The following is a 19,768-nucleotide window of genomic DNA, read 5'->3' on the forward strand; positions in this document are numbered from 1 at the left end:
AGTCCATATTCATTTCATTTTAAACATGAAGTTTGGAAACAAGGACCAGACAGTTCCAAGTATTTTAAAAAAGGGATCAGAATAAAGGGTGTTCCCCTGTCTCTCTTTAATCTTTTACAATAGTTTGAGTAACCTTTGTTTCCCTAAAATAGTCCACTGAGAGACACACTATCTGCCTGAAGACTATGAGACCTTCTGCTTCCAAGAGGCTGTGGTTCGGGGGATTCCAGCAGGCTGAGAATCCAAGGAGCAAGGCTTAGGGTAAAAACCACCTCCTCATTCTCACAAGCTAGCATTCTGTAGGGTGCAGCAGGATGGTGTCTTAATTTAACGGCAGCAGGGCAATGAGCATGTGCCCAATCCTGGCTGACAGTGAGACCTTGAGTAAAAAGCCCAATAACTCTTTACCCTGAGAAACTGGTGACAGCTGAGTTCATGCTTGTTTAAAATGACTGAACTGGGGGGGAATGGCCCCATGAATGGATATCCCCATAAAGAGTGCGGACAAGCAGTAGGTTGAACACTTCCCCAGAGCGTTCCTGCACATCTAGTTGCTTCAGCTCCCATACAGGGGTTAATCCTCCACTTGTAATCATGCATGTTAAATGAAAGTATGCTGTGTGCACAGCGTGTGTATTTTCTGTTCCAGTGTTTAATTATTGCTAAAGTCATTTGGGGTTTTTGACATAGATTCTATTTTAGTAGGATAAACTCAGCCGAGGCCAGCATTGCCAAAAATGAATTCCTAAGGTAGATGACTAAAATAAACCAGCAATAAATATTGGCTGTTGGAATGAGAATTATATGTCTGTAACATAGACACAGCACTAATGATTCATTTTAGAGTAACAGTCTCTCCCAGGGTGTGAGAGATCAGGGGGCAAAAAACGAAGTACATGTCTTTTAGGCAGCAGGATTGAAGAGGAATAAGAACCCTCAAGACAAGAATGTTGTCAGATCCAGTTGGCCAAGCAAGACTGGGATTAGCAGAAGTAAGGCGTTGAAAGAAAGCAGCTCGGGGCCGAGCTGGTTCTGGGACCCGATCTCACTCCCCTGCAGCGATATTGGACCCCCCAGTCCACCTATTACACCTTGGCAGGAGTCGCCGTATCCGCGACACCAGGGGCTGCCCTGTCCCTTTGCAGCTTGGGGTCGGTGGATGGGTGTAGGCCGCCTTTCCTTCCTAAATTCGGATTGGGAGCCTCACAATTTCTCTGGAGAAGCAAAAGGCCATCAGGGGCACAGTGCCTGCTACAATTTGGGCAAGGCACACACGGAGCTTGCCTCGCCCCTTCTGGGCCCAGCCGTCCAGCCGGGAGGGGCTGTGGTCTCCGTGGAAGCGGCCGTCGGAGCTCCCCGGGGAGCTGTTCGGCCTCGACTCTCCACTTCTCCAGACATTCGAGCTCGTGCACAGGAAGGGACAGGGCGTCAAATTCTCCAGCACACAAACAGCAGACCAGAGTCCTTGGCCGAGCTGGGATGCCCCGGACAGCTTTCTTGAGCCCGCTGGCCGCGCTCGGCGCCGGGGGAGCGTCGTCAGCCTCGGGCCCGCAGCCGCTCCGGGGCGCGAACGCGCGCCCGCGGGAGTCCCGGGGCCGCGCCTGCGCCTGCGCGCTCCGAGGCGCCGTCTCATTGGCTGCCTGGCGCGCGGGGCCGCCGGCGCCCCCTAGCGGCGGAGGCCGGGAAGGCTCGGGCCTCCGCAGGCGCCGGGGCAGGTGGCTGTTGCGCACGCGCCACTTCTCCAGGCACTGGGGCTCGTGAATGGCGAGGGACCGGGACCCGAACTCGCGGCCGCAGATGTAGCATATCCGGAACCCCGGCCTGCGAGACGGGATCACGGGGGGCCTGGGCTGGCCCTCCGACGTGACGCGACTGGACCCTTCTGACAGTATCACTGTTCCGGGCCTGCTTTTCTGACCGCCTTTGTGTCCGGCGACATTGCCACGCGGGAGGGTCGACGGGGAGGCGCTAGGCGCGAGGGCCTGATCGATCAGGAAGGTAGGTTCTTTGGAGTGGTGGAAAGTTTGCTGCACCTGACTGGAAACCTTGTCCTTTCTCCCTTCCATGAACAGCGAAAAGCTTCCTGCAGCGCTTGCTCGGATCTCAGGCCAGGCTCATTCCGGGCTCCTGCGTAGAGCGAAGGGCAGTTAGCAAGGTTGGCCGTCCTGGGCTCCACATGGCTGCCAGGGCTTCAGGTCCAGAGACCAGTGACTCAGAGCTTCGTCGGAGAGAGCAGTCTGGAATGTTGGAAAGTCCCTGCGAAGCCTCAGATGTCTCCCAGATCTGTGCACGTGTGGAGACATAAATCAAGAAGTTACTAGACACACACCTTAGATAATAAACATTAAAAGCAGTATTCTTTAATTGGCCTCGTAGTCTTTTTGGCCAGCTTAGTAATCAGCACATCTGATATATTCAATAAACATTAGTATAGATATGAAAACTTCATTTATGAAGTGCAGTGTACTGGAATTAGTAGAGCCAAGTAATGTTCTGTTCAAAGAAAGACTGGCATTGCATCACAGCATAGACATGGGAGACACAGCTTAAGAGGCTGGGTACAGACGGTGGCACCATGCAAGAGAAAACTGAAAATTATTGAAACCAACAGATCATGTAAAAAGACTTGGAAACTTCCTACTTCAAAGATTCTTAACTCTTTTGAGCCATAGATCCCTTTGATAGTTCTGCAAAATCTATGGAAACCTCTATTTTTTTATTTTTTATTTATTTTTTTTTTTGAGAGCGACAGACACAGAGAGAAAGACAGATAGAGGGAGAGAGAGAGAATGGGCGCGCCAGGGCTTCCAGCCTCTGTAAACGAACTCCAGACGCGTGCGCCCCCTTGTGCATCTGGCTAACGTGGGACCTGGTTTACTGAGCCTCGAACCGGGGTCCTTATGCTTCACAGGCAAGCGCTTAACCGCTAAGCCCTCTCCAACCTGGATCCCTCTATTCTTAAAAACAAAATGAAATGTTCTAGGTGAAACAAATTTTGTTGGACTATGTCAGACATGTGTTGTCTCACTGTGCACTTTCTTTGAGATATAGTAGACTCATTGGCTGCTCGAGGATCTATGCACCGGAAAGAGCCTTAATGAGTTTTCTTCACATCTAGCCTGAGACTAACATGCTAAATGTTACTTGAAGCTTTTCTATTGGACATCATATTTATTTTCATATTTTATATATGGATGTTTACCAAATGCTTTTTATTTTAAAATATGTTTGTTGGTTTCCTCATATCAGAAGAAAGCACTGATAAAATGACTAAACTTTCTTTTGGGGGGGGGAGTTGTGGTTTTTCAAGGTAGGGTCTCACTCTAGCCCAGGCTGATCTGGAATTCACTATGGAGTCTCAGGGTGGCCTCAAACTCACGTGATCCTCCTACCACTGCCTCCTGAGTACTGGGGTTAAAGGCGTGCACTACCACACCCAAATTTTCAAGGCCTCATTTTGATCAGAGGCCTATGGGGTTTTTATCTTGGGGAAAATCATGAGCTTGTTTTACCATGGGTAAACAATCTACCCCATAAAAGATCATTTTCAAAAGCCTTGGAGTAGCTGGAGAGATGGCTTAGCAGTTAAGGTGCTTGCCTGTGAAGCCCAAGGACCCAGTTCCATTCCCCAGGACCCACGTAATTTGGAGTTTGTTTGCAGTGGCTAGAGACCCTGGCACCTGTTTTCTCTCTATCTCATAAATAAATAAAATATTTTTTAAAAAGCCTTGGAACTTTGTTGTTTCCCTGGGTGACCAGGCTGGGCTGGAGCCCTGAAGGCATCCATATAAACCCTAGTGGGAGACTCCACTCAGCCACTTTGGCAAACACTTGCGGTCAGGCAGAGCAAGGGCAGCCTTGCTGGTGATAAGGAAACGCCCACCGGGTGTGGGTTTATAAGGGACATAAAGAGCTGTGAGATCTGAGCTCAGTTCCGGAAGTTGGGGATCTTTGCATTTTAGAATGCCACATCGGGTCTGGCACGAAGAAATAGGGTTATTCTTCACTCTGACAGGTCCTGAGACAGCGATGTTAACGCGCGGCAGAAAGAATGTGTTGGCCTTAAGCAGAGCAGCCAGCACAGAAAATGAAACTCGGAAAAATTTATCACTTGATTTGTACGATACAGAAGAGAAAGTGGATCAGAGAACACAAGGAATAAGGTCAATATGTATATAATTTCACTAGGTTTTTGTCAGCACATGGGTACGATCACCTCCCAGCCTCTCTGAGTTCTAGCTTATGAATGACCTGACTTGGTGCTTCATTGTCCCTGAAGTTACAGACACTAAAAAGTAGGGTGGGGGAACTAGAAAAACCAATGCAATCAAATAACTCCCCTTTCCTTAAACTACCTCTCTGATTGTTTCTGTCTTTTACACACACACACACACACACACACACACACACACTCAATCCTGTTACCAGAAGACTTGTCCAAACAACTCCTTCATCTCCCTTCTCATGAAGTAAGAGAGTAAGTTTTAGTGAATGCCAATTATGTGCCCGATGCTGCACTAATGTCCACGTTCGGTTTTCTGAAATGATGATGAGGCAGATATTATTTCAATCTTATAAACAAACTGTGACCCAGAAACGACAAATAACTTGCCCAAGACAGTTTCCAAATGACAGAACTGGGACTCGTTGCCAGTTCCCCTTGGCTGCAGCGTGCAGCGTGGCCATCTTCATTCTGTCTGAATTCCCCCAACGGCGCCGCATTGGCTTCGCCTAGGCTTGAGTGTAGCGTTAGTGTGCCTCCTGGGAAAGCCACAAGTTCTCACCAGCCTTCACACTCCCTTCAGGGGAAGGAAGAGAGGAGAGGAGGGGGAGAAGGAACAGATGCAAAAAGCAGACGGGGTAGATTGGGATCCTGAAGGCAAGACATTTCCTTATGTGTTTCTGGAAGTTTCTTGTGAATGCAATATGGACCATTCATCTGATCTTACATCTATAGAACCAAGCAGAGGAGAGACTGGGCGAGGGACAAGGAGAGGCTCAGAAATGACATGTTTAGTCTGTCTTTACCACAGACAAGGCTACCTAAGAGGCCAGATAGTGGTCAGCCAGAAGCTGGTTCCCTATTTAAAATCCAATCACAAAGGATTGGGCATAGCAGATGCATTCTCTACAGCAAACATGATCCAATGTCTTAAATATCCCATTGGAATCTTCAGCTTTGTCACTTTCTGCCTGAAATTTCTTATCATGCATGAAGGTATCAAAGTGAGTGAAATTTTGTGGAGCTGAGGAGTTTATGATGTTCCTGCCCGTTAAAGGCAGTGTGCCAGGGCACAGCGTGCTTGGTTACTCTGCTCTATGAGTTAGGTTTAAAAAAAAATCAAGAGTGCTGTGAAATACTAAATATATACACTTAAGTTAAATCACTTAATAAATTATCCTGTTGCCCAGATACAACAAAAAGCAATTGTGGGGGCTGAAGAGATGGCTTAGCAGTTAAGCACTTGCCTGTGAAGCCTAAGGACCGCAGTTCAAGGCTCAATTTCCCCAGGACCTACGTAAACCAGATGCATAAGGGGGCACATGCATCTGGAGTTCATTTGCAGTGGCTGGAGGCCTTGATGCACCCATTTTCATCCATTTCTCTCTCTCTCTCTCTCTCTCTCTCTCTCTCCCTCCCTCTCTCTCTCTCTCTCTCTCTCTCTCTCTGCCTCTTTCTGTCTCTGTCGCTCTCAAATAAATAAAAATAAAACATTAAAAAAAAAAAAAAGCAATTGTGGGGCTGGAAAGATGGCTTAGCAGTTAAGGCACTTGCCTACAAAGCCAAAGGACCCAGGTTTAATTCCTCAGGACCCACGTAAACCAGATGCACAAGGTGGTAATGCATATGGAGTTTGTTTTTAGTAGCTGAATCCCCTGGCACACCCATCCTCCCTCCCCTTCCTCCCTCCTTCCCTCCCTCTCTTTGTCTCTTTCTCTCTTTCTCTCTCTCTCAAATAAATAAAAATAAAATATTTATTTTAAAAAGCAATGGTAGCCGGGCATGGTAGCACACACTTTTATCCCAACACTCAGGAAGCAGAGGCTGGAGGATTGTCATCAGTTCAAAGCCACCCTGAGACTACATAGTGAGTTCCACGTCAGCCTGAGCTAAAGCAAGACCCTACCTCAAAAAAAAAAAAAAAAAAAAAAAAAAGAAAGAAAGCAATGGTGCTAGTTTACAAAGAGAACTGCTTCTCAAAGCCAGCCAACCTCAACCCAGGTAACTGTGGAGGAATGTTCACTCGTGAATACTGAGCAGATTTACACATTGGACGTTCACAAATGTCTTAGACAGCTCACATTTTAACAACATAATGGCCCCTCTTCCCCTTGCCTATGGGGTTCACGAAAGGGAGAAGCAAGCAAAAATTATGAATGCAGTGACTGGAGATCCAGAACCCATTCTGACTTAAAAGGGGGTTCTCTAAAAAAAAAGGGCAAAGAATACAAGCAAGTGTGACCACATATTGCAAAATGTTGAGTCATTTGAAATGAAATAAAATCAATTAGGTAGAATAGAATCCAAATTCTTCACACGAACAAAAGCAGAGATAAGAAGGCATGGAGGCTGGTGCTGACTCAGAGCAACATTTCAACATGGGGAAGAAGGTTGAGTTTCCATTTCCTTCAGATGTCCCATTCAGCAGCCTCCACTTTCTTTAGCCTCATATATGAAAACAGCCTCCACACACGGTCTCTGACCTTTCTGACCACTGAAATCTTGCTTTCAGAAAGGACTAGATAGATGCACTCACACCAAGCGTTATGACAAGTGAGGTAAACTCCCTCCCAGAGTCTGGCAGAGATGGTTGCTTACTAATAGACATGTTGCTCAACTTCTAATTTTTAGCTGGGCACATGTTTCTCAGCTAAAAGTCTATGAGTTTCTTTGTAGCTAGTGGAAGTATTGATGGGAATTCTTTTTTTTTTTTCTTTTTCTGTTTTTTTTTTTTTTTTTAATTTTGAGGGAAGGTCTAACTCTAATCTAGTCTAAGGTAGAACTCACTCTGTAGCCCAGGCTGGCCTTGAACTCATGGTGATCTTGCTACTCCAGCTTCCCAAGTGCTGAGATTACAGGCATGAGCCACCATGCCCAGGTTCTTAAAAAAAAAAAAAATCAGGGTTTCAGTATGTAGCCCAGGATGAAGTCATAACTCTCCTGAGGTCTGGGACTATAGGAATGAGTCACTGATGCTTAGAACACAAATCTTGAGGCAGTTTAGAGGTGGTGAGGCACCAGAAGCTGAAGTAAAAGTGGCTTTAGAAGAGGAATGCCTTGAACCTGCAGGGGGAGACACTGACTGGGTCATCTTGTCTTTCTGTCTAAAGGAGTCTTGTAGCCTCCACTTGGCTGGAGGCCAGAAACGTCTGTCTGCTCTGTCCTAAAGGAGTGCCCCCCTTTCCTAGAAGAGACAACCAGCCCCTTCCAAGAAGAGCAGTTCCCTTGCCTGGAAATGTAAATGGATTGTTTTCCCTTTCCTGGAAACCTGGCAAATGCCTGGACTCCTGAGATGGGGGCTGGACTGGCCTACTCAGCTCCCATCCAGTAAACTCCCACAGGAGACTCCAACCAGGGTCTCCAGGTGAGCTTTCCCGCTTCAGGAGCCCCCCTCTTGGGATCTCTACCTGATTTTCTTTTCTTAAGCTCAATAATAAAATCTTGCTAAATTTTATCCTCTGCTCTGTGGACTTCGTTCATCAAAATTCATGAGACAAGAAGCCAGAGGCCCCTGACGCAGTGGAAACGTGTCTCTGTGAACATCTTAATCTTAACTCCTGAGTTACTGCCCAGCTAAGAGCTGAGAAAGGTTCATTGCTTTCAATTCAGAATTTGAAGCCCCACTGTCATTTTGAGGTTTGGAACCCAAGCAACCGTCTTCGACTAGCTTACATCTATGAAATGCCTGGTGTGATGGAACAGAAACCTGGATAAAGTTCTGCCCCTGGTAAATATAGTCCCACTACATAAGCTAAATTTCTAAGTTTTCACACTTCTGCTTCTTCCCTTTGACTGCCCAGTCCTAAGAATGGTATCTGTCGCCTGCCTTAGACTTTATGCACATGATACAAATACCTCTTTGTATTTTAGCTACTTATGAAAGCTAAGTAGTAATTGAGATTAATCAGTATTGTAACCATGGCCTCACCTTAGCCTTAGTACAAAATGAATCCTAATAGTGATGCTTAAAATTTCAAGATGTGAGAAGCCAGACATGGTGGCACACACCTTTAATCCCAGCACTCGGGAGGCAGAGGTAGGAGGATCACCAAGAGTTCGAGGCTACCCTGAGACTGCATAGAGAATTCCAGGTCAGCCTGGGCTAGAGCAAGACCTTACCTCAAAAATTTTTTTTTTTAATTTCAAGATCTTCCTTCTTAATAAGAAAATTCCTTTTGTGAGGTGGCGCCTGTCCAGGAAAAAGCTGACTTACTAAAATACATACGTTTTCCTGAATATCAGATATAAACTACTCAGAAGTATGAATACCATCTCAATGATTCAAAAAACAAAAAATCACATTGCTGCTTTTCCCAGAAAAATTTTTTAAAGTTTTAATGCCATATTTTTCTTCAAGAAAATAAGCTTATTTTTTTCCATGAGCGTTTTAGAGAATAATGAGGGGCAATTAACGTGCCACTCGTGGCCGTATCAGCTGTGCTCCCTACTCGGCTGAGCCGCCGCTGCGGCGGGACGAGCAGGCGCTGCGCTGCCGGGGAGAAGGCCCGGCTGCGGGAGGAAGAGCGGGCTCGCTCCGGGATGGCTTCTCATCTGCGGAGGACAACGCCGCAGCCGCGGTGGATCCACTTCAACCTTTCCGCCAGCGTGCACTTCCTCCTTGGACATAGGGCTGTCAGCTCCCTGGGCACCACTAAGTCTCTTACGTTCCCGTAACTTAGGTCTCTCTTCCCTGCGGTCCTCCTTGTCAGCACCCTTATTTTGTTCCTTTGTGCTGTTACTTAGGAAATGACCTCATGCTTAGTTATAACACTCAATATTCTCTCTGTTTCAGTAATCAGCGTGGTTTCAGTCTCCCCGTGGGTACAGCTATACTCAGAATATACTAATAAAAAATTGGTGTTATTCGAGACACATACCATTTTACTACTGCAAGTAATATAAATGAAGAGGAATTCTTTTATAATATGTTAGCAAATACGATGCCTACCTTAACATTGAAACTCATTTCAGATACAAAAAGTGTATTTTTATAATTGTAATATCATCGCCATACTTTAAGAGCTAGAAAACATTGCCTCGCCACTTGTCACTTAGAGAATTAAATCATAAGGGAAATCTGTCACTGTAGTTCTATTTTCTTCAGCTTTATGACACTCTTTCCCATGAGCCACCCAACCATAGGCCACTGCTGCCACAAGAAGCCAAAGTGAAGCCATTCCACTCAGGGACAAGGAGCAGCAGGAGGGCAGGCGGGAGCCGGCCTGGCTCAGATCCTTCTTCAGCAGGCCGCTGGTGCCTGAGCAGAGCTGCTGTGTGTGAACAAAACCCGCCGAGAGCCGGAAGCGGAGGTGCTGTGCTCTGAGGCATACAGGGACGGTATTTGGAATGGGAAAACTAGGAACACTTCAAGGAGAGCCACTGAGCCTTAGGCAGGGCTTTGAAGGAATATTGGCATTTCCAGACTGGACTTAAATCCCTATTTTTTTTTTCTTTTTCCTTGTCTTTCCTTCATTATGAAATTGAACCCAAAAGTTACTTTACTTTCATTTAATCTGACTATCAGGTATAGACGTAATACTGTGGGGAATTAGAAAACCTAGGATGAAGGGGGAGAAAAAGACTTTTTACGCCTCTAAGTAGAACCTTCTGCATGGACACTTTATGCTATCAAGGCTCATAATGTCACCCTGTGAAAGCTATTATTAGATCCAGTCTGTACTTTATGGTCTAAATTGAGTATCCAAATCACAGAGTACAGGGCCATGAACGCCACACAGGTACGACCATGCAATTGTAATACTAACATTTGGAGTGGTAAAGAACAGGCTATGGAAACCATCGGTGTAATCACATTAGAGGCCTATAATGTCTAAAACTCCACAGATAGGGACAAGAAAAAGAGAGAGAAGATGTGGGAGCCATTAGTGATTTAGGTATGTCCCTTGCATGAATTTGTTTGCTTTCTCATGAAGTAGCGGCGTATCTGACCACAGAGAGGCCCGTTCCGTGTGCTCAGCACCAGGAGAAGCTGTGGGAAGGCTGCGCTCACAGGTCACAGGGCCAGGCTTCCCTCTCCCAAAGTTCTCACTGTGTTAATTTATAATTTATGCTTCCTCCTCAGGGCATTTGACTTTGTGAGACTGTTTTTGACCCTGGCTTGGCCATGTCCCTTTCTCACATTTTTTCCTCGTAATTAGATATTTGAAAACCACTTCAAGGAACTGGAAATCCCACCCTTCAGAAACGAGGAATCCAGTTGAAGATATCTTATCTTTTCTGGAAGATGTTAGTACTAACCCCATGAAATGCTTATTAATAAAAATGTATGAGGAGGGCTGGGGAGATGGCTTGGTGGTTTAAGGTGTTTGCCTGCAAAGCCAAAGGACCCAGGTTTGATTCCCCAGGACCCGCGTAAGCGAGACGCACAAGGGGGCGCACGCGTCTGGAGTTCATTTGCAGTGGCTGGAGGCCCTGGCGTGCCCACTCTCTCTCTCTCCCTCTCTCTCTCTCTGTCTCTCTCATAAATGAATAAATAAGATATATATATCTTCCAAATTAAAATAGATTAAAGATGAAGTGCATGGTTTGAGGAGTGAGGGGACAATTCAAGGAGAAAAGAAAAAACAAGACAGTAATCTAAGAAGAAATGTTCACAAGTTACTAGTGTGTCATAAGAAATGTGTGTCATTCCAAAGAGAAAGAAAAAGGACAAGTGACCAATGTTTAGAACATCTATAGCAGGGAGAATAGAAGAGAGAAAGGGGGAAACACTAACAGACTAAAAAAAAGGAAAGAGAAAAATGTGTTTTCTGGATCATCTGAGTGTTGTGAAACCATTGCCACAATTCTAAATTGATAAAGAGCTACTTTTCTATTTCAGCCAGTGGACCTTGCTTTCTAGCTCAGGGTTTTTCCTTTATCCTTAGTTTTAGAAGGAATCAGTCAATAAAAGAATCACAAACAGGGCTGGGGAGGTGTCTGAGTGGTTAAGGAGCTTGCCTGAAAAGCCTATGACCCAGGTTCAATTCCCCAGTACCCATGTTAAGCCAGATGCACATGGTGGAGCATGCATCTGGAGTTCCTTTGCAGTGGCTAGAGGCCCTGGCGTGCTCATTTTCTCTCTACCTGCCTTTCTCTCAAATAAATAACCAAAAAAAAAAAATCTTGTTTAAAAAAAAGCACAGGGCTAGAGGGATAGCTTAGCGGTTAAGCACTTGCCTGTGAAGCCTAAGGACCCTGGTTCGAGGCTCGATTCCCCAGGACCCACGTTAGCCAGATGCACAAAGGGGCACACACGTCTGGAGTTCGTTTACAGTGGCTAGAAGCCCTGGCGCGCCCATTCTCTCTCTTGCTTTCTGCCTCTTTCTCTCTCTCTCTGTCACTCTCAAATAAATAAAAATAAACAAACAAAAAAGATTTTTTAAACTAGCCTCCATTTGTGAACAATAGCTGACAGTATAAGCTACTGCTGGATTCTCAGTAGTTTGTCTGGAAATATTTTACTAGCAAATGTTGGTTCTTTGAGAGTATTGTGGAATCTGGTATCTCTTTCCTTTTGCCAAGCTGAACATGATGTCATCAAATACCTATAAATTCATGTGAACTGGAAATGTGTAAGAACAGTAAAGTAATTCCTTCTAAACCTAGAAGGAACTCTCTTAAATCTATCAAGTATCTAAAATTGATTATGACCACAAAAGGGAAAAGCAGATGCTCACAGTTAAGCACTTCAAATCAGCGCGTGTGTGTACTAGCCCCATTACGGGACGTGCTTGACAGAGCTCCACTGTTGTCGCTCTCCTGATGCCCTGTCACTCAGTGCAACTTTTCAGCGCTGACTGCCAAGCCGCAGCGTGCCAGCAGCGGGAGGGGCTGCCACTGGACTAGTGTGTCCAGGTAAAAAGCAACACAATCAGGAATGCAGCTGCCCTTGGCCAGGACGGACGGGGAAGAAAGATGGCTCTCACTGGATCCTGGAGGAACTCTAACCACATCCCCCACTGCTCCAATAACAATCGCAGACTTGTGCCTCAGCTCAATCTTCCTCAGGGAGGTCAGCGCCTCCCAGAGCCTGGCTAACTCTTACAGTGATCATTAGTCCTGTTCGTTGCAGTCACCAGCCCCGTCGTTAACAATGCTCTCTTTACACAAACCTGAGGAAAGTCCCCGGGCAGAAAGTCAAGAACACAGTGCTCACAGTGCAAGCTGGGTTTCTCCTGTGCGAAGCGGCCTCTAGGTCTGCTGTGCTCACCATGCGTCCATGGGCAATGACTAGAGCCCTGGTGCCTGAGTGTGCCCACAAGCTGAATGCCCGCTCTCAGCATGGTTTTCTTTGTTGCTGTTGTCCCTGTAGCTCTGATCCTGCTATGTAAACCGGTCATCAAAAAGTGAATGCTACTGGGCGTGGGGGCGCATGCCTTGAATCCCAGCCCTAGGGAGGCAGAGGGAGGAGAATAGCCATGAGGTCGAGGCCACCCTGAGACTACACAGTGAATTCCAGGTCAGCCTGAGCTAGAGTGAGACCCGACCCTGAAAACAACAACAACAACAAAAAGTGAATGTTACCCAGGTGTGGTGGCACACGCCTTTAATCCCAGCACTCAGGAGGCCAAGATAGGAAGACCACTGTGAGTTTGAGGCCACCCTAAGACTGCATAGTGAATTCCAGGTCAGCCTGGGCTAGAGCGAGATCTACCTTTAAAAAAAAAAAAAAAAAAAAAAAAAAAAAAAAAAAACCACCATCAACAACAATAAAAGATTCAAAAGGTGGCCAGGAATGGTGGCACACACCTTTAATCCCAGCACTTGGGAGGCCAAGATAGGGGGATCGCCATGAGTTTGAGGCCACCCCGAGACTCCATAGTGAACGATTCCCAGGGCTTTGCTCAGTTTTGTTCAGTCACTCTTCTTAAAACTTCCTACGTAGCCGGGAGTGGTGGTGCACGCCTTTAATCCCAGCATTAAGGAGGCAGAGGTAGGAGGATCTCCATGAGTTTGAGGCCACCCTGAGACTCCATAGTGAATTCCAGGTCAGCCTGGGCTAGAGCAAGACCCTACCTCAAAAAAGAAAAAAAAAAATTTAAGATTAAAAAAATGAATGTCAGACTAGAGAAATGGCTTTGTGGTTAAGGTGTTTGCCTGCAGAGCCAAAGAACTCAGATTCAATATCCCAGAACCCACATAAGCCATACAAGGTGGCACAGGCATCTGGAGTTCATTTGTGTGGCTGGAGGCCCTGGCATGCCCATTCTCTCTATCTGCCTCTTTCACTCTCTATCACTAATAAACAAATAAAAATAATTTTTTAAGTGAAAGTTAGTCTTTGTCAACAGTGGATCCTGCAAACAAGGCATTCTTTCACAGGCCATGGGGTTAGGCTCACTGATGACTCAGAATGCTCCACTTAACACCTTTTACCTTCTTAGGGAAACACACAGGAAGGTTCTCTGTTGGAGAAAATCACTTAGAATGAATCCCCTGGGGAACAGAAGGAGCTCATTCATCCTGTGTCCCAAGAGCCCAAGCAAAGCTTAAAATGTGTGGTCAGCTCTTAAAAACTTCATAGCTGAAAGTTTAAATTCTTTGTGATTTAAAAGTTACTGAAAGCTTCCTTCCACAAACACCGTGGGTACTAGTGAGAATGTCACCTGTCTTGTTCTGTTTTCCTGCAGTACACAAGGGAAGAGCTATGTATACATTTTAAATTCCACATAAATTTAGAAAGTGTGAGAGCTGGAGAGATGGCTCAACAGTTAAGCTGCTTGCTTGCAAAGCCTGGTGACCTGGGTTTGATTTCCCAGGACCCACATAGAGCCAGATGCACAAAACGTACATTCTTCTAGAGTTTGTAGTATCAAGAGGTCCTGGTGAGCCCAGTCATTGCTCACTCCCTCTTTCTCTCTGTCTGTCTCTGTCTCTGTGTCTCTCTCCCTCTCCCCCCCATCCTGTCCCCTTGAAAATAAACAAAAATAATTTTTTAATAATTCACATTGTTCTAACATGAGGTTTTTTTAAACTTTATCTTTTTAATTTATTTATTTGAGAAAGATGTAGAGGCAGAGAGAGAGAAAATGGGTGTTCCAGGGCCTCCAGCCACTGCAAACAAACTGCAGATGCATGCACCCCCTTGTGCATCTGGCTTACGTCGGTCCTGGGGAATGGAACTGAGTCCTTTGGCTTTGCAAGCAAACGCCTTAACCACTAAGCCATCTCTCCAGCCCCAATAAAAATATTTTTTAAAAGTTTTGGAAAGGCTGGGATGTTTGGAAGAATTCAGCTACCCATCAGCTTTAAGAATAACAATTTTCCCACCTTTCTTGTGTTTTCTGCAGGCTTTTCCTACCTGTTCTGTTTGCTGTCACTTTGTTTTATTGTTTCTCTACTGTCGCTCTCCACTACAAGTCTGGGACCACGTAACACAGTAAGAGCAAGAAGGAGAAAATGAGGCATCCTGTGGCTGATCCCATCACTAACGTGTTCTGGATTTTCCATTTGGCTCAAGGGGCAAAGGCAGTGCTCACCAGGTCACAAGCAGAAACGTGTGGTTTGTGTTTTGACTCAAGTATGTTCTAAAGAAAGCAAAATGTCGCATATTAGAGGCGATGGGTTCAAATCCAGTCACAAGTGTAGGCAGCTTTGCCCTGGCATACCCATTCTCATTCTATCTGCCTCTTTTTTCTCTCTCACTCTCTTTCTCAAATAAATAAATAAAATATTTTTTAAAGATTATTCAATTGTGAATATGCTACAAAGAAACCTATTTTATTTAGGCAAGGAATGGATAGTATCCATTTAATTAATTCTAATTTAAAGCATCACACTATTATTTATCACTATGTTTCTCCAAGAAGTCTCTGTGGGCAATGTTATTTGGGAACTTATCACCCAGACATGCCCCAATAGTTAGGATAATTAAATTCCTCTTGATATGATATTTTACATAGAAAGGCTGACTGATGAGGAAAATGTGGTTTGAATTTTTGTTTATTGAATGTCATGTGTTTCATATATAAGATAGTTCACTTGGAAATACACAGATAATGCGATTCAAGATTTATGCATCTATAATGCTACATAATCACTTTTTTCAAGAAAATGCCATGAACTAATTTAAGCAATATGTTAGCTTTTTATGACATATTAGAATGAATAGTCTTTTACTATGTATGTGTGTATTTATGTCTTCTAATGAATACATATGACTAAGCAATAAAGTAGAATTTTACCAGTTATATTTCTTATATCTCACCGTGCACTTCATTGTCTTTCCCTAAATACATACACACATACATACATATATGTACATATTCGCATGAATACACATGCACATCCATACCTCTCTTTGCATACTTCTAAGTGAAGGGAATAATCCTCATAATCTTCATTTACCAATTCACCCACTCCAGGATGCCTCTTGATCTAACTCTTCTTTGGCCATGATATGCCAGATTGTAATAGGACAGTGTGGTGCTAATGAGGACAACCGCTGGATGAAAATCTAACTGAAAATTGAGTTCAGGGCTTTTTTTTCCCAATTCCCTTGTCTGTGTACCTCCAGCCCTTGCTATCTCCCATTTTCTTTGTGCATTTCACAAGCATTTACTAAGCCATCCTTTTGACCATATCTTTGAACTTGACAGAAGATGCTTTCCTTTGCCCTTGCTCTCCAACTAGATTCCCAGAATTCTAGTAGCTTGCATATGAGATGGAGGGACAAGAAGAACAAAGGAGAAAAAATTAAAGGCATTACACCTTCCATAAATATGTACTAGACCCTGTGATACCTGCTAAGCTCACAGAGAAGAGAATATCATAACTTACTGTAGTTACATTTTTTTCATGTACTTTCTGTCTCCTTTCTAGTATTCTGTTCTTCCTGAATTAAAAATATATATTTGAGCTGGGTATGGTGGTGCATGCCTTTAATCCCAGCACTCGGGAGGCAGAGGTAGAAGGATTACTGTGAGCTCAAGGCCACCCTGAGACTACAGAGTGAATTCCAGGTCAGTGTGGGCTAGAGTGAAACCCTATCTCAAAAAAAAAGAGCCAGATGTGGTGGCACACACCTTTAATCCCAGCACTCAGGAGGTCGAAGGGACAGTGGAGGAGATTATGATCATGGAATATTGTCCTTCCTTATGGAAGTTTTCAATAAAAGCATATATGTACACACACACCAAAGGCTGGAGGGTATATGTTAGACTTCAAATTGTAGGGAGATAAGGGAGATTATGCAGTATTTGTCTTTCTGTGTCTGGCTTCACTTAGCATAATGTCTTCTAGGTTCATCCTACTGCCACAAATGGCAGGATTCCTTGATTTTGAAAACTGAACAATATTTCTTTATATACCATACATAATGTTTATATATTATATATTATATTCCATAGTTACTCTATCCATTCATCTGTTAATGGACACTAAGGTTGGTTTCTGTTTTGGCTATTGAGTAATACTGCACTGACTATGGGAATGCAACACACTGATTGAAATTCCTTTGGTTAATATAAGAAATTGGATTTCTGGTTTTGTAGTGTTTTCTTCCCCCACCCTCCAGAAATGTACATATACTTTTCCATAATGGCTACAAAAATTCACAGTCTCACTAACAGTGTGCAAGAATTCCCTTGCCATCTTTTTGATAATAGCCATTCTAGCATATATGAGGTAGCTTTGATCTACATCTCCTTGATGACTAGTGATGTTGACCTCTTTTCATGTATCTTCACCGTTTAAACAGAATGGAAGTTACCAGTGACTGAACCTGAGGGTAAAGTGAAAATAAGGATTAGAATATCCAAACATGTAGCTACAAAATAATTATTGGAGATCATATATTCACTATGGTGGCAAATGTTAATAATAATGTCATTTTTAATTTTTTAATATTTTATTTATTTATAGGCAAAGAGAGAGAGAAAATGAGCATGCCAGTGCTTCTTACAACTGCAAACAAACTCCAGTTGCATGCACTATTTTGTGTAACTGACTCTTCATGGGTACTGGGGAATTGAACCTGGGCTCTCAGACTTTTCTAGCAAGTTCCTTAAGTGCTGAACCATCTCTTTGGCCCCAATAATGTAGTTTTTACTTTAATTTTCTAAGATAGGAAACACTGGTGGTCTAACTGCAAAAAATAATAATAATGATGATAAAAACAAAGTAGCTGTATAAGGTGATGATTACTTGGATTAGCTTGACTGTGGTAATCAATTCAATCTATACAAACATAAAACATTTTGCTCTAAATTTATGGATATTTCCTCAGTTGAACTCAGTAAAACTGGAAAAATTAAACAACAAATTGGGGAATAGAAAAGACTTGTGCAAAAGTGTTTACAATTGCTTAGCTACAGAAAGTCCAAACTGGAAAGAAACCAAACACCAAGCAACAGATTAGCTAAAGAAATACAAAACAATCACAAGATGCCATTATGCTCACATGAAAGCACAGAACCACTGAGGTACCAAGGAACAACCTAGAAAGCATTCCTCCCAGCCAGTCAGAAACAATGATGTGCAGTGCATGGTGCTGGAGGTGTGAAGTCAGAAACTGGGGCGTGCAGTGCATGGCACTGGAGGTGTGAAGTCAGAAACTGGGGCGTGCAGTGCATGGCGCCGGAGGTGTGAAGTCAGAAATGGGTGTGCAGTGTATGGCACCGGAGGTGTGAAGTCAGAAACTGGAGTGTGCAGTACATGGCGCCGGAGGTGTAAAGTCAGAAACTGGGGCGTGCAGTGCACAGTACTGGAGGTGTAAAGTCAGAAACTGGGGCATGCAGTGCACAGTGCTGGAGGTGTAAAGTCAGAAACTGGGGCGTGCAGTGCACAGTGCTGGAGGTGTGAAGTGAGAAACAGGAACGTGCAATGCACGGTGCCTGAGGTGTGAAGTCAGGAAACAGGGATGTGCAGTGCACAGTGCCTGAGGTGTGAAGTTGGGAAACAGGGATGTGCAGTGCCCGGCGCCAGACATGCAGTGCATGGTGCTGTGTGTGTAAAGTCCATGGAGGGCCAAAATATGTTTTGGTTGACTGAAATCAGCACAGTGGAGGGAAGACAGACAGGAAGGGGGTGATGAAATTAATTTTCTAGAGCTGTAGAAATGACCTCATCTACATGAAGAGGATTGTTATATTGTTGAATATATGTGCTAAACTTAATTATTTTAGGAAGTTGAAATCTAGAACTCAGATTTGGTTACATTTCACTCTTTGTAGATTTTTCTATCAATTAAAAAAATCCATAAATTCACTGAGTAACTATGGCTTTCATTGCCCTGTTTCATTTATGGATAATTAGACTAAATACATAACACTAGGTAAATGTTAAAAACATGTTTTAGTGCCAGGTATAGTGGTGCATGCCTTTAGTCCCAGAACTTGGGAAGCTGAAGTAGGAGGATCACTGTGAGCTTGAGGTCAGCCTGAGACTAGTGAATTCCAGGTCAGCCTGGGCTAGAACATGACCATACCTTGAAAAAAAAAATTCTATAATTTGAAAATATTTAAAATAGTTTCTCTTTAGATGAAATTTGGTTGTCTTTTAGCCATCACAATATTGAATTCAGTGCTGGAGAGATGGCTCAGATAAGATGCTTACCTGCAATGCCTAACAACCTGGGTTCAATTCCCCAGTACCCACATAAAGCCAGATGCACAAGGTAGCTCATGCATTTGGAGTTTGTTTGCAGTGGCTGGAGGCCCTGGTGTGCCCATTCTCTCTCTCTCTCTCTCTCTCTCTCTCTCTCTCTCTCTCTCTCTCTCTCTTCTCTCTCTCTCTCTCTCTTTCTCTCTCTCTCTTTTTCTCTTAATCCTTTTCCCTTCTCCCTCTCCTTCTCCCCCCCTGCCTCTTTCTCTCTCTCTAGCTTCCTCTTTCTCACTCTCTCTCTTCAATAAATAAATAAACAACACTTAATTCATAGTTCATCACCAACATTACCTAATGAAAGAATGAGAGAAAACATTATTTTGAACTATATTATTATTGAAGACTATTTTTATTGGGATTTCTATAATCAGCAATCTTTCATAGCATACTGATGAAAAGAAAGTGGAAGAAACAAAAACTATCTAAACTAAGGCATGGCTAGTTGAAAGGAAAGGTGTGAGATTAAGGTGCTATTAGACAAGAATAAAAGCACACCCTCTGAGAGCCTTACCTTGCAATATTTCTTCTTTATCTTGCTGTTTCGGCCTTTGCTATGGCTTGCCAAGCCCCTTTGAGAATCCAAGGAGGAAGGTGGTAAGCATGAGTGCCACAATTCACATGCCTTCTTGGGGTGTTTATGTTAGCAGGTGAGGTTGCTGGGCAAGAACTCCAGCTTTTGTTGCCTGGATATATCCTGGCAACCACCAACAAAAGGGATGGGACTGAGTTCTCTAGTAACCAATCAGAAAACAGTGAAAAGCAAGGTGTGAAGGAAGCAGAAGTAGACAGGAAAGTTGGTAGGGAAAGACAGATGACTTAGCTGTGGTTCTCCTGGGTGTGGAAATACACCCTACTTCTTTTTTTTTTATTATTTTTTGGTTTATTTTTATTTACTTATTTGAGAGCGACAGACAGAGAAAGAGGCAGAGAGAATGGGCGCGC

The 19,768-nt window shown here is 44.0% G+C and overlaps 1 protein-coding gene across 1 annotated transcript; it reads right to left on the minus strand.

The window, feature by feature from the left end:
- Positions 1–184: 184 nt before the first annotated feature.
- Positions 185–19,449, minus strand: LOC123453770 (zinc finger protein 474-like). Its single transcript, XM_045131806.1, has 2 exons — positions 19,338–19,449; positions 185–2,283 (listed from the first exon to the last, which is right to left on the minus strand). Exon 2 carries the CDS (start codon positions 2,064–2,066, stop codon positions 1,086–1,088), a length of 981 nt encoding a protein of 326 aa, XP_044987741.1. The 5' UTR covers positions 2,067–2,283; positions 19,338–19,449; the 3' UTR covers positions 185–1,085.
- Between the last annotated feature and the right edge of the window lie 319 nt (positions 19,450–19,768).

Source organism: Jaculus jaculus, chromosome 12 (assembly GCF_020740685.1).
Source record: "Jaculus jaculus isolate mJacJac1 chromosome 12, mJacJac1.mat.Y.cur, whole genome shotgun sequence".
Taxonomy (NCBI): Eukaryota; Metazoa; Chordata; class Mammalia; order Rodentia; family Dipodidae; genus Jaculus; species Jaculus jaculus.

Coding starts and splice junctions, on each gene's coding strand:
- LOC123453770 (XM_045131806.1), bottom strand. CDS start 2,066: ATGGAAGGGAGAAAGGACAAGGTTTCCAGTCAGGTGCAGCAAACTTTC.